The 15,414-nt window shown below is 40.7% G+C and overlaps 1 protein-coding gene across 1 annotated transcript; it reads left to right on the top strand.

Moving 5' to 3' along the window:
- The first annotated feature begins 1,987 nt into the window (after positions 1-1,987).
- Positions 1,988-2,227, top strand: LCE6A (late cornified envelope 6A). The gene is given in 1 exon segment (XM_061185998.1): positions 1,988-2,227. A coding segment is annotated over 1 exon segment (240 nt).
- Positions 2,228-15,414: the final 13,187 nt, after the last annotated feature.

The raw sequence follows: 15,414 nt of genomic DNA, 5'->3' as shown, positions 1-15,414 counted from the left end.
CTTAGATTGTTTCATTCGGCAAATATTAATGTGCATCTTCTTTATGTCAGGGACAGTATCAGGCTCTAGGAAGGCAGAATTGATAAAGATAAGGTCCCTGTCATCAAGGAACTGTTTAATAGAGGAGATAGGACAGGAATTTAGGTCACCTTGACCATGAGCAGCTTTAAAGGCTGTGAGAGGCTGTTGCCAAAAAAACCTTGGCTCTCTGTGCACTGATGCCGAACAGAAATAAAGCGACAGAGATTTTGGAGGATAAGAGAGATGGCTTTATTCCTCTGCCAGGCAGAAGGGAAGACACAGCAGACTAGTGCCTCAAGAACTGTGCCCACCCCCCATTCAGGGAATTAGAGAAGATTTTATATGCGGGGCTTGCAGTCCGGGGTATATGATAAGGATCAAAGTAGTGAAGGTCTTGCATTCTTTTTCTCCTTACATTATTTCAAAACAGTCATAGCTGGTGTCAGGCAGCCTGGTAATTGGGTCCGTTTGTCTCTGGTTTATCGGCCTGTGACCTTCTTTGTGAAATGCGAAAGCTACAGTGGGTGATTGTTGCAAAAGAGACCAGGGAATGTAAACACCAGGACCAGGATGTAATTTACATAAAGTTAGGGAGTGATAGGCACAGGATGTAATTTACATAGTGTCAGGGAGTGGTAGGTGAGCTTTGTGAAGTACAAATCTAGTTACAGACACTACAGATTAGTAACAGTGAAAATAAAACAAGGAGTGATTAACTTTTTCAGGCCAGGTTATGTTTCTTCTCTAGCCTGTTCACTGTTCCCTTTATTTTCCTTGTTCTCAGGAGAGGGGGGAAAAAAAAAAAACCTCACTTCCATTTTTATTGCAACAAGGCATCTACAAAGTTCATCCTCCAGAGGATGGAGGACTTGGATGTGGCTGGGAGACCAGGAAAGTCTCCATGAAGGCGATGGCATTGAGCTGGATGATGAAAGTCATGGGTGATGGGTGGAGGGTGGACAAGAAGGGTCCTCCTCAGACTTGCATGGTATTGACCTTGATCCTCCCCCTCCAGTCCTGGATAGAACTGTCATATCCCCATTTAGCCCCCCAGGGATGTCATCTAGACTTGGTCAGTGTACCCACCTCCACTCAGGCCAATCTGAAGGCCCCAGCCTTTTTTTGGTCACTCACTCACATGGGGATCCCTTTGACCCACATCCAGCTGCGTGTAGCTGAGGAATCCAGCCCTGGGAATTGTAAAACATCTGGATAATCTGCTCCATGGTTGCCCTCCAGTAACATGTAGCCTGGAGGCTTTAATTGCATAGGTGTAAAAGGCCTCTTCTTTCCCAGCCCCACAGGCCTCCAGACTCCTTCGGGATAAGTTGTCCACACTTCTTCCTCTAGGGTGAGGCTACATCTGGGTGGGTATACGCATGGATATCTCTGACTCAGAGGCTGCTAAGGCAGTCCCATTTCCTCCTCTTGCTTTTTTCCCAGGGAGTAGATACTCCAGGTAGGAGAGATCTGGGGCAGGGAGAAGGGAAGCGAAATGGATCCCTTTGAAAGACCCCAAATGATGTAACACGGGAGAAAGCCACAGAAGCTAGAGGGCCAGAGAAGCAGAGAAATTATATGCAGGCTTAGGAACTTCAGGGCAAAATAAGACCAAGTGAAGAAAGGGTAGAGACTCGGACCTCCTTTACACTTGACCATGGTGGACATTGGCCTGGGAAAAGTGAACTATCAGCTGAACTAGGTTGCAGTTTTTGTTTTTCTTATTTAAGAAAAAAAGTAAGTTATTATGGTTATTGGTGAGTGGGACCCCTGGGAGTTCCCACCACGATTTGCTCCCCTTTCAAATCCATTTTCCCCTCCTGGGGTGGATTTTAGCAGGTTGTAAATGCTAGGCTCCCATGACAGCTCCAGCTCATGGAGAAGAGAAACAAACACTCAAGGCACCTGGGTCCCTGATGTAACCGAATGTTCTTTTTCCTTCCAGCTTCCACGGGCTAGCCAGGCGATGTCACAGCAGAAGCAGCAATCTCAGGAGACTCCAAGTGCTCTCAGATGCCCCCCTCCCCAAGGCCCAAATCCTTCTCTGGCTTCCTGCTCCGCTCCTTGACCTCCCTGTACGGGAGGCTGTAGTTCTGTTTCCCAAAGGCCCTGGGATCAGAGCCCGGCTGGCTCCTGGAGGGCTCGCCGGAAGCCCCATTGCCTCAGGGGTGGCACAACCTACCACATCAAAGAGGAGGAGTGTTAAGGAGTATTAAGGTGACTGGCCCAGAAGAGGGGGCACGAGGACAGCTGCTCTGGCCCCACCCGGGTCTCCGGCACTCATTCACTGGAAGCTCAGGCCCCTCCCTCTCATTTGGGCTGGGAAACACCTCCTGGCGCCCCTGCACTTAGGAGGCCAGAACTCTGCTAAGCTGTACTTCCGCATCTGTCCTCCACCCACCCCTTCAGCTCAGCACCAACACAGCTGCTTTGGAGCTGCGGCTGCTGTGAACACTTGAGGTTTCTGCTCAGACGTGCTGAGACTTCTGCAGGTGGAGGCTGCCCCTCCTTCTTTCCTCCTAAGAGAGTTGAGGATGTTTTAAAGAGACAGGTGGTTTGAGACTTATGTCTGAGTTCTCAGCATCCTCACATCCATTGACCTGTGTCATCCCCTGATCCTAGCACTGAAGGCATCAATGTAATAAACATATGCTGAAAACCTACTGTGTACCAGGCTCTGTGTTCAGAGACGTAAGTTGGAGATTTGTCTCTGCTCTAGAAAAGCTTACAGTCTAGTGGGAGAAGCAATGTACACTCCAGACTGAAATATGTAGACTAATAAATATAATTTTAAGCTGATTGACATACTTATTTTTTTCTTACTTTGCATCTAAAAGAACTTAAAGGGGAAAAAAAAAAGTAAGAAAGGTCAAGGACAGCAGGGAGAGACTCATCCTGATGGTGTAGGTCAAAGGTGGCTTCCTGGGCCTTGGAAGGAGAAATTCAAAACAGAGAGAGCATACCACTTGCGGGAGAGAAGAATAGGCTCCCTGGGGTAGGGTAAGAAGCATTTAAACAGGGCCTTTAAAGATAAGCAGACTTTGGTACTGGGGGTGGGATGAGGAGGAAGAATCTTCCAGGTGGAAGATACAGCACAATGGAATGCAAGGCAAATGGGGTACTTGCCAATGACATGGATTTCAATTTGGCTGGATTGCCAGGTGTAGGATGATAATGTGGGACAGTTCATAACTCCAATTCCTTATGAAAACTCAAACCAACTGAATTTGCTGAACTTAAGGTTTAAAACTCCAGCTACCAAAAGATTGTACCCAAGCTCAGAGTCTATCAGTCTGGGATTGAGGGGACCTGAGGTAAAGTATAGAGGCCTGGAGAGGCTTGAGGTTCAACTATGTTGCATATCAGTATAAGTTTCATGTGAAAATTTTAGCTGATTCTTATTTTCTGGGGGACACTGAAGTATTTTTTTAACCAAGTACCCAACCCAGTGGACTATATTGCCCAGGCTCAGAGCAGAATATCAGCCTGTCTATCATTTCCAGTATACAGGATGCTTATTTCCATAGCTTAGCCATCCCCCTGATTGCTAGGACCTGATTTTGCCTCTGTTGTGAAATATTTATACCTAGTCATATAGATATAGTATAATTATATATAATTATAATTTTAAACATATAATTTTTTCTCATTAAACAAATGATACATACTTGCGTGTATGCAAGATATGTTAATGTAGATAAGCATAAGGAAGATGATTAAGACCAACCAAAAATCTTATCACCTAAAAATAACTACTGCTAATAATTTCATGGATCTATTTCCAAACTTTAAAAAAATCACAAAATAAGATCATTTCAGAATATTTTATAACCTGCTTTTTACTTAACAATGTAATTGTCAATGCTCTTCCATGTAAAACAGTATTGATCAACACTATTATACTCTATTGGATGAATACACCATAAATTTATGTAACTAATTCTCTGATATCTAGCATTAATATTGTTTCCATTTTTTTGCTGTTTAAACAACAGTAAAAAAATATATATATAAAATAATTTAGAGTTGGAATTCTATTTTTAAAAATTTTTTATTGAAGTATAGTTGGTTTACAATGTGTTAGTTTCAGGTCTACAGCAGAGTGATTCAGTTATATACATATATATTCTTTTTCATATTCTTTTCAATTATGGCTTATTACAGGATATTGAATATAGTTCTCTTTGCTATACAGTAAGACCTTGTTGTTTATTTTACATATAGTAGTTTGTATCTGCTAATCCTAAACTCCTAATTTATCCCTTCCCCACCCCCTTTCCCCTTTGGTAAACATAAGTTTGTTTCCTATGTCTGTGAGTCTGTTTCTGTTTTGTAAGTAAGCTCATTTGTATCATATTTTAGATTCCACATATAAGTGATATCATATGGTATTTGTCTTTCTCCTTCTGACTTACTTCACTTAGTATAATGATCTCCAGCTCCATCCATGTGCTGCAAATGACATTATTTCATTCTTTTTTATGGCTGAGCAATATTTCATTGCATATATATACTACATCTTCTTTATCAACTCATCTGTCAGTGGACATTTAGGTTGCTTCCATGTTTTAGCTATTGTAAATAGTGCTGTTACGAACATTGGGGCACATGTATCTGTTCAAATTAGAGTTTTCTCTGCATATATGCTCAGGAATGAAATTGCTGGAATTCTAGAATTGCCAAAGATTATAAAGTTGTTTTTTTTTTTTTTTCAGACCCTCCAGGAAAATTGCATCTTGGTAGCAATTACAATGCCTCCATTTAAGAAAATCATTTTTGGGAAAAGGATGCCTTTTTTCGAGAGCAAGAGTGAGTACTATGTTAAAAAAAATTACCCTAGCTACAGAAAAAGAATCCCTCTTGTGAGAAGAAATACTTTCTGAGAAACTTGACAAGTATCTATCTATTTTACTGTCATGAAATTCATACTTTAAAAAAAAGATTAGATGCTTTCTCCTTTTGAAGGAAAAAGGGTGCTTTATATTGTATAAAGCAATGTCTTAGGAATTTTGATATACCATTGCTTAAGCTTCCATATTTAGTTGATAGATTTTTAATTATTTTTGATTTTAGATATTCAGTTATGTCTGTGTGAGAGATTTCTGGAAATGAAATCTCATTTTTCCCTAAGAAAAAAGCAAAATATCAATACTTGATTGTGCAAAGCTTAATGTAAAAGAATTTTTTTTTTCTATTTTTAATTTCTGCTCTTTACTGAAAACAGACATTCACCAAATCAAAAAAAAAATTTAAGTTTTGACAGAAACAAATTTTCTTTGACAAGAGTACTACTTAATATTTTGGCCTATTCAGATTTCCCTAGTCAGTACTTCAATTCCCTGCACTAATGTTCAACTTACATAGTATTGCATTGACGCACTGCTTATTCTGTATCAAATTGACTTCAAAATTACATTGAAAATAAACTAGTAGTCTGATCATTGTTTTTCTTCATAAAGGTCTTCATTTGGCATCTTCACATTTTCTAAATATGTCTGTACATCAGAAATGTCAATATTATAAATGCCTTTTTTGTGTTGCATTAGTATGGCTTTATTTTAATATCGTACACACAGTATACCTTTGTTTTATAGTAACAAATAATGAAAAACAAAGACTTCACATTTTGTGCAAAATGTGCTATATACGAAATCTTGGGCCAGCAAAAATAGGTAAGTGGTACCATCATTTTTCTTTAGAATGTATCTAACTTTACACTTTTAATGAATATTAAATATTTACACATTTTAAATATTTTCTACTTAGAAAAATTTTATGTTGACAGAGCATTGACATTTAATATGCCCTTTTATCTAATTTTTAAAAAAATGTTAAATGCAGTATTGTATGGACTAAATAAAGAACATGTAAATTAAAAAAAAAAAAAGAATCAAAGAAAGCAAGTTGCTAGATATTTTAAGGAGCTCCCCAAGGACTTTGAAAAGTCCCTGAGTGAAGGTTTCATGGCACTGTGTACCCTCTTCACCAGTCTGGATTCCAGCCTTACAGCAAGGGAGTTCTCGCAGGGGAACTGAGGTTGAGCCCAGTGATCTAACGCCAGGCCAGCCCCTGCCTCAGAGTGCCCAGCTCTCCCTGGGTCTCCAGTCAGGACAGATGTGCCTCTCGTTTGCCTGGCTCTGTGGTCAACCTCTAGTGAGGCTGGCCTAGCCCACTCCCTAGGTCTAATGCGCTTTCAGCAGCTCTTAGTTTACAATGTCTGCAGACCATATTTTATATTACTAGATCCTATACAGTTCATGACACAGCACAAATAGTAATAAAAAGTCATTGTTTTTATTGATCTCTGTAAAGCTGTCACAAATAAAATATTAAAACAAAATCATCCTGAGGTGAAAGAAAGTATGTGGTGCTAATTTCCACTCTTATTTAGTGGAAGGCAAGAAATACTGCCTTAACTTGGCAGGTGAAGAAATAGAATTTTAGTTATAGTATTTAAAGTTATAGAGGTAGCCAAGAGTAGTATGAAAACTAAAACCATGTCTAAATAAGGAGGAGGGAGGGAAGGGACAATGAACATGAGCTTCATTCACTGTGTTTCTTTGGGGGAAGTAAATAGGTCTGAAAGGAGGCAAAGAAATAAAGGTATAAGCAGGTTATTTAGAGTGACACATTTTTTCATATTACAACCTATTGAGTCACTTGATTTTTTAATTTTCATTTATATATATTACTTTTTCTAAAAATCAATCAAACCACATCCCATTTTTACATCCCTGTATGAGTCCTAGGCCAAACCTTCCTTAACAGAGTGAGTGTTAAGTTCGGACCCCTGTCAGATGGAACCCATTTCAAATCTCTGATAATTCTGTGATCTTACTCAAGTTTCTATGCTTTTCTATGGCTCAGTTTCCTCATTTAGAAATAAAGTAAAATAAGAGTATCTGCTTCATGAGACTGTGGAGGGGATTATATATGATATTGTAGGTAACATGTTTTGACACAAATGTTAGTTGTAATTTACATTTGGGGTGTACTCTATGTTTTAATAGGCTTTTTTATTTAACATAGTTTTAGATTTACAGGAAAGTTGCAAAGATAGTACAGAGAATTTCCCACATCCCCTGTAACAGTTTCCCCTGTTGTTGAGATCTTACACTAGTATGGTACATTTATTACAATTAAAGAATAAATATTGATACATTATTATTAACTAAAGTCCATACCCATACTTTACTCAGATTTCTTTTAATTTTTAACTAGTGTCTCTTTTGTGTTCCTGGATTCCATCCAGGACACCATATTACATTCAGTTGTCTTGTCTCCTTAGGCTCCCCTTGACTGTGACAGTTTCTTAAACTCTCCTTATTTTGGATGACTTTGACAGTTTTGACGAGTACTGGTCCGGCATTTTGTAGAACGTCTCTCAGTTGGGATTTGTGTGGTGTTTTTCTCATGATTAGAATGAGATTATGGATTTGAGGGAGGAGGATCACAGGGGTAAAATGCCATTCTCATCATATCATATCATCATATCAATGGTACATACTATCAGCATGACATCGCTGTTGATACTGACCTTGATCACCTGGGTGAGGTAGTGTTTGTCAGGTTTCTGCACTGTGAGTTTACTCTTTTTCCTTTCATTTCTGTACTCCTCTCTGGAAGGAAGTCACTATATGCAAGCCCATTCAAAGGGGTAGGAAGTTATGCTCTACCTCCTTGAGCGGGCAGTAGCTACACAAATTATTTGCAATTTTTCTGTAGGAAGATTTATGTTTCTCTCTGTTTCTCTCTCTCTCTCTCTACCTCTTTATTTAAATTTATTCAATCATTTATTTATATCAGTAGGAACTCACAGATATTGGGTATCTATTTATTTTATACTTTGGTTTCTAATCCAATGCCAATTTATTTATTTTGTTGTTCATATTATTCCAGCTTTGGGAGCTCTTTCAGTGAGCTCCAGTGTCCCTTTGGCTTAACCCCATTTGGATTCTTTTTTAAGCACTTCCTTGTTTTATGGCATTATAAGATGATCCAGGTTCATTTTGCATATTCTCTGCCCCAGACCTAGATTCAGCTATTTGTCTTGTGAGCCCTGGTTTGTTTAATTGGGAAATTATATTATAAACCAAGATCTGGGTGTTGGTTGTGTTCACTGCTACTGGGGTGTCATTGCTTCTTGGCCTTCGCAGTGGATGGAGCTTTGAAATATACATGTGCATACTAACCAGTGTATAGGCACGGGTCTGTAATTCTTTCAGTAGTTATCCGTCGGTATCTATATTCAGCTGAAAATGAATTCATACTGATGTCTTCAACTCTAATTCAGTATCACATGGTTTATCCTAGCCTCTTTCTTTGTTTGTCTGTAATCTTCCACTCCAACAATGAGAAATTAGCTCCCACCATTTGCCACACATTCACTTATTTGTTCATTCCCAGTATGCAGGAATGGTATAGTCTGTTTTGAAAACAAAGTTATGAAAGCCCAGAAGTAATTTCATGCTGTGCAAACAACTTTTTTTCTTGCCTCTGGAGGCTATATAGACTATTGATTAAAGAGGAAAGAATGGTGAGCCAGGGTCCTTGAAGCTGGGTAAAGACGGGTCAGGATAGAGACCAGGCATCCTGAAGACCAAGAGAATAAACTGAAATGGACTGTCGCTCCATGAGGACTTCCACTCCCCAGAAATCATCTGCTAAACATAGACTCTGCTCAGCTTCCTCCTCCCGCCATCCCACTTTAGCAGACTCACTTCCCATGAGCAAACTCATCACATGGCTTGGGCGTAAAGCATGAGATCACAGACAGCTTGTGTGGGACTATAGGCATGAGAAAGCCTCATTCCATACCCAGGCAAGGGTTAGGACCAGTTTGGATTCTCCCTATGAATCAGGGCAGGAGAGGGCATAGCATCTCTGTCACAAAACTACATGTAGGAGATCAGAAAACAGTAGGCGACAGCCTATAGGTAGATAAAAGAACACAAGTATTAAATTTGTGACCTAAATAGTTACTATACCTCAGACTAATGATTAGTTCTGAACTTTCTGGTAGATAAAATCTAAAGAGACAAATTATCTGATATATATAGTCTTCAAGAGAAGGCTTGCCCTTCCTAACAATGGATTCTAAAAGAAATTGTTTGCAATGATCAGTGATACACTGAAAAACATTACTAGAACAAAATTACAGATGGATGACAACCACTATTGTTTTACCTCCCACTGAGAAAAGCAAGTCACATTAAAACAAATTGCTGCTTATTAACACGGCAGAGAGGGTCAACCAAGAGTATAAGGAAGCCTGAAAACAGAAGGTCTCACAGGTCTAGTCATAGCTTTGTTCACAAAGGATGTAACTCACCCATCTGTGAAACATGGATAATAAAAGTACCTCCATTCTTCATTCTGGTGTGAAATGATGCTCAAATAAGATAAAGGGGTCTAAATAAACTGTTCTTACTGCTCTGTTATCCACCTGCTCTGGCATCTTCTAACACCTAACAAGTACAGAACCTAAGTCCCAGACTGCTCTCTCTCTCTACAGCAGCTCTGTCAGTTCTCTCAAGTCCCTGAATTCTCACGGATCCCTCCTCCTCCCTTGAGCTTCAGTATGCCCTCTCGACATGGACCTTTGATGTCTCCATTCTTCTCCTTCTGATTGAAGTCCCAGAAGTTCTACCCTTATCTCTGACAGGTTCTCTCTGTCCTGCTTTGATTGCCAGTGGAGTAGAGGGATTGACATACTCTGAACCCCATACAAACTCAGTCCCTGCCTGGATTGAGCACTAACTCTACTAATTTCTCTAGTGCCTAGTTAATAAGTTTGCTTTCAGACCCTACAGGCAAATGATTTTTAGGGAACTTTCCTCATTATAGCTTTATATAATAGCTCTGATATATGAGAGCCATTTTTCAAATATATGACTCCAATCAACCCTGAATCCTTGCCTGATCCATCCCAATGTCCATTGTCACAGCTTACAGCCTCAACCCATGCATGACTCATGGGGATATTTGGAGGAGATGGTGGTGGTCCTGTTGGGGGCGGGAGGTGGGAAGAGTGTTGTGAAACCAGTTTTCCCAGTCACTGACATGTTCTCATGATATTCGTTGTTATTTATAAATCTTTAGAGAAATAAAAATATAGATCCTCATCACTGAGTGACACTGAACTAGCCAAATAGTAATATAATAATACCAACAACAACACAAAAAGCAACAGCAACAATCTGTATTTATAGAGCACCTACTATGTACAACCTTACTTCTAACGACTGTATGCATATTATTTATGTAATCATCACAACACACATCACAATCTGATCCTTCAACTCTCTTGTGTGAAATGAAACCATATAACCAAGCCAAACATCATATTTTATTTGCAGTTAATTCACTCATTCAACAAATAAATAAGTACTGACTATATGTCAAGAACAGTTTTCGAGGTATTGCCATTATTTCTTTATTATCTGATCTCATGCATTTATTAGATAAAATTTTCTAACAAAAATAACAGAAAGGAAATGGCCTACTTTGTGAGGTAATGAGTTCTCCAAATTAAAGCATTTCATTTCAGGCCAGAAAGCTCAGCATTAGGCATATGGGAGAGGGGATATCAGCACCTGACTCGATGTTTGCTAAGACCCCTCCAAGGCGGAATGAGTTTGTGAGTTGCCAGTGCTCCTTACATCTTTTAATTGCCTGTGAAGATCCCTGGAGGAGCTTGGAGGAAGGGTTTAGCAGGCTGAGGAAACAGTGCTGCCCGAAGGTTCTAGGGCTGACTTTCATTCTATGGTACTACCATACATACATACTACACTTTAGGACAGTATTTCCCAAACTAGCAGAATCACCCAGAGAATATTTAAACAATGTAAATACTTAGGACCCACTCCTCAGAGATTATAACTCAATAGGTCTTAGTTGGGAACTAGGAATCTGCATTTTAACAGTGCTTCCCAGATAGCTCAGATGCACAGAAGGTTTAGAGTCCCTGATCTATAACAGCACCAAGATCAAGACTGAAAGAACTCTTTCCTTGCTTCATGCAGTTCCTTGCTGGGTTAACCCTATTATTCTTCAGCCTAGAACTGTGTGGTCTTCACTTGCTCATAAACTTTCCAATATTCAGTTTTTCCATAGGCAGTAACACCTAACTCACAGTGTTGTTCAGAGGAGAAAGTAAAACCTGTGAAATGTAAGACAAATGTGGGGGAATGTGAGGGACTCCCCTTGTGGGACTACTATCTCTAAAGTATGAATGGCTTAGAACTACAGGTCCACAGACCGACAGAGCAGAAAGTCCTGATGCCACAAACTAAGCAACTTGCCTGAGGCTTCTTAATGCCTGCCCCCTATCCTCTTCTATTTTATAGAACTGTCCTTCCTAGGTAAAGATAACACTCCTGATCCAACTGGAAGCTGGCTTTTCAGTGAGGGGTGGTATCACCATCCCTGCCTTTTCCTTAAGATGTGTTAATTGCAAGCTGAAAGACACAATCTACTGGGTTATCTCTTTTTGACACAGTGGAGAGAATGATGGTGAAGTCTTTAGCATGGGGTTGTGATGAGCCAGAGATATTATGAGTACAGCAGTCACTAAGTATGGGAGGATGGTGGAGCCAAAGATCTGTTCTGTTCACCTTGGCGAATATCAGAAGAGAGGGGATGAAATTATACAAGAGCAGGAAAGCTCTGTTACTATAGGTTGTGGTGTCTCATTTCTTGGAAGATTTATAAATATCTTCTTGGGATCATTGTCTGGAGGAGAAGCGTAGGCAAGGTGATCTCTCTGCATCCTTTCTAATCTTAGGGCTAAAAGGCATCATTTGATGGTGACATTTGTAAATACAAGCTGCAATAGGAGGTCTGAGTTATTGCTCCACTCACTGAGGTCAACTGAGGGGCCAGGGTAGAGCCCAGGATTCAAAGAGGGATGCTTACATTTGTTACCACAACAACCATCAAAGATGACCAGTCAGAAAGTCACTCAGGTCCTAATATGATCAAGCAGCCCCTAAGCACAGAGGTCTCATCATTACCTCAGAGATCAAGATAAAAACAACACCAATAACACTCATTTTACAAGTGAAGACACTGAGGCCTGGAAGAGGCAAATGACCCACAGCTGGTCAGTGTCAGGACTGGGCCTGTGCCCCAGGGATGACCTGCTACTTCATTCTAAGGGAGTTTTCTACAGTTGGAGACTTTAGAGAAAGGAGGGGCCATAATACTGGCACCAGATGACATTGGTGTGTGTTCCCCAATACCACAGGAATAGGACTCAGCAGTCGGGGAGTACTTGGGACTGCAATAAACAATGATGTTCATACTGTACCTACAGCTTACAGAACCCCACTCAATGCTGGTGTTGGTTTCTTCGTTCAAACCACCATCCTATATATGGTGGGCCTATGTCTCTAGTCGACACTATACAGACAGGGGCGGGGGGTTGACTTTTGTGGCCATGTCACAGAAGTCATGGGGATGTGTTATGCTGAGCAGATCTTGTCCCTTTCTTCTATCCACTAATTGGGATGGTCTCAGACCCCCGGGGCCAGGTCATTGAACATGGGTCATGACTGTTCCTTCCACCCCAAAGAAAGCACAAGCAGCATGGGTCCTTCAGCAATGCGGGTGTGAATCCCACTGCCCTTGAGAGGACCATGAATCCTCTCCCAGTGCAGTTTGCCAGAGTCAGACCCACATGTCTGCCTGCCCATTGGGATTCTGTCCCATAGGAGGACTGTTCAAAGATCTGACCGCTCAGTCAGAAAGAAGATCCTTATTTTCCTTTATTTCATCACTTAGGAATTAGCTTGATAAGAATCTCATGCATACCAATGCTGGCCTGATTGGTACCTCACCTTTCTATTAAGGGCACACCCGAGACAGCAGGAATCCAGAGCATGCTTGAATCCTCAGGCAGGCAGGATGGTGAGGAAGTGCTTGGGCAGATGAGGATAGAGTAGAGGAATATACGAGGTCCAGGCAGCCCTCGGTGAAGAGAAGACCCTCCAATCACCTTCTAACCAGTCCCTCTGTCTACAAGCTCATTAACAAAGAGCTCCCCCAAGTCCAGCTCTGATCCTCACATCAGATTTGTAGCCTGGTTGTCACCATAGACTTCAGCTTAAGTAACCAAATCAAGGCACCTAAGGCCACCTAACCCAAGTAATCTTTCTAAAATATAAATCTTATCATGTCCCTCCTTTGCTTAAATGGTCAAGGATGACCCAGTTGTCTCTAGTCAAAAGTTTTTAGGCAGCATGATCTAGTTTTCAGATGAAATTGATTGTTTGCCTCTAAAACATAAAGCGGGTAAAGGTGCAATGACTCTTATTGCAACAGGGGATAAGTGGAAGGTCCATATTGCTGGCTGCTTAGGTTCCCCCTCTCAGGTAGCCCAAGTAGTCAAGAATTTAGGATAAATGATCATTTAAAATCTGACTCAAAGTTTTTAGGAACCCCCATATCAGTAGAATGGTGAGGGAAAGGAAGGAAACTAAAATGTATTTTCAATGTACTACCTGTCAAACATTGTTTGCATTATTACAGTAAATAGCTCTATGAGATTCTTATGGTTAACTCTATTTTACAGGTTAAAAAAAAAAAAGAGACGAGCCTCAAAAATATTAATAACATACCCATGGTTCAAAGGCCAGTGCCCCAATTCCAAGCCCCATCTTCTTCCAGCTTCTGTGCGTGCAAAGACATGAAACTGACACATAAACAAGGGTGGAGGCAGGGAGGGAGGGCTGGAAGCGCCCCCAGACAGAGCAACTCATACTGTCTGCAGGTGTGGCTCTCCGAAGAGGTGATGTTTGCACAACCTGGGCAACAGCGTTCCAAGGGATATAATTCTGAGCCATTAATCTATAGGCTAAAGTACACAACCCAGCAAGTAAAGCTCTTAATTCTCTGGACCCTCCTTTCCTTTCTGTCCAGTTAGTGTCCCACTTCTTGCTTTTATCCAATAGTATGGCCACTCTGTTTCCAGAAAAGATCAAGCCCTTTCACATCTCCGTGCCTATGCATGTGTTCTGCTTCCCTCTACCTAGAATGCCTGTTTCCCTCTCACCCCCTGACTAACTCTCACTCTGTTTTTGAGCCTCAGTCTTGTTTTATCTGTAACATGGAATTAACAGCAAGAAACTCAAAGAAATAATGTGTTGGAATAATGAAAATAACATGTTTGATGGATGAGAGGTTGAGAATAAATCTTAATTCCCTTCCTTTCTCTCATATCATCCCACTTGTATCATTCCTTCCTTAAGGGCAAAGAAGTATCTTAATCTTTGAATTCACAAAACCCTGCACCTAACAGGTACTCAGTGAAAAATTAATGTCATTAAAATGGTCATTTCAAAGTTACTTCAAGAAAGGAGTTTCTGTTGGGATAAATAATTTTTCATTATTGAACCAGTAATTAATTGATGATTTTGGATCAATACAATAGAACAATGTTTTCCAACGTTTGAAAATTATTTGTAATATTTTAGTGGGGGCCATGCAAAGAAGGAGCATAATTTTGCCCATCCCACAGATCTGGGCTTCAATAGCTCACACTCGTAGATAGGGGGGCCACAATTAAGCAAGAGTCACATATATACACAATACTCTCCTTTGTCACAACCAGACAAGTTAAGTAATTTCCTCTAATAAGTGGGATGAAATAAATAGACTATAAGGAGTTGCTTCTTCATCATGTGGCTTATCTTGCAATGTTTCACATCCTCACATACACACCAGCCATCATCTCTCCCCTCTTCATCAAGCTCACCACTGCTCCCAGCCTCAGATAAAATAAGTTCAGGGAAAACAGCAAGCCAGGAAAGGTAGCAATTGGATGTTAATCCTCGGAGGTCTGATGTTCATAAATGCAAATACACCCTTGAAGATGTACTGAGACCATCCCGTCCAGTCTCCTCTGAAACCCAGGGGGAGTAACAGAGCCAGGACTAGATTCCTGACTTCCATTGTCAAGTTCTTGTGGCTCATTGGCATTGATGACTTTATCCTGGGAGCAGCCTCCCACACCTGACCCATTTGCTTGTTGCTAACCTGGCCATCCAGGTACTCTCTCTCCAGGAGTGAAAGGAGAGAGACTTTTGTCTCAACCACAACTCATTAATTCACTGAGCAAATACTTTTTGAGCACTTACAAGATGTCAGGCACTGTGCAGGTGCTGAGGATAAAGAGTGAACCAGCAAACACCGAGATTTCACTCTATCCAGGATGACAGATATCAAAAAATAAATACAAGCATGGTGTTATGAGAAATACAGGAAACTGTGGCAGCATTTCATAGGAGATACAAGGATTCAGAGCAAAGGAGTAGGGACAGGCATTAGAAAAGAAAAGGAGCTGATCCTTCTCCAACACAGGAAGTCACAAAGGATGGTTGCAGGCATGAGTAG

Source organism: Eubalaena glacialis, chromosome 3 (genome assembly GCF_028564815.1).
Source record: "Eubalaena glacialis isolate mEubGla1 chromosome 3, mEubGla1.1.hap2.+ XY, whole genome shotgun sequence".
Classification (NCBI taxonomy): domain Eukaryota; kingdom Metazoa; phylum Chordata; class Mammalia; order Artiodactyla; family Balaenidae; genus Eubalaena; species Eubalaena glacialis.
Note: the sequence above shows the minus strand (reverse complement) of the source record. Positions and strands in the feature narration are given on the sequence as shown.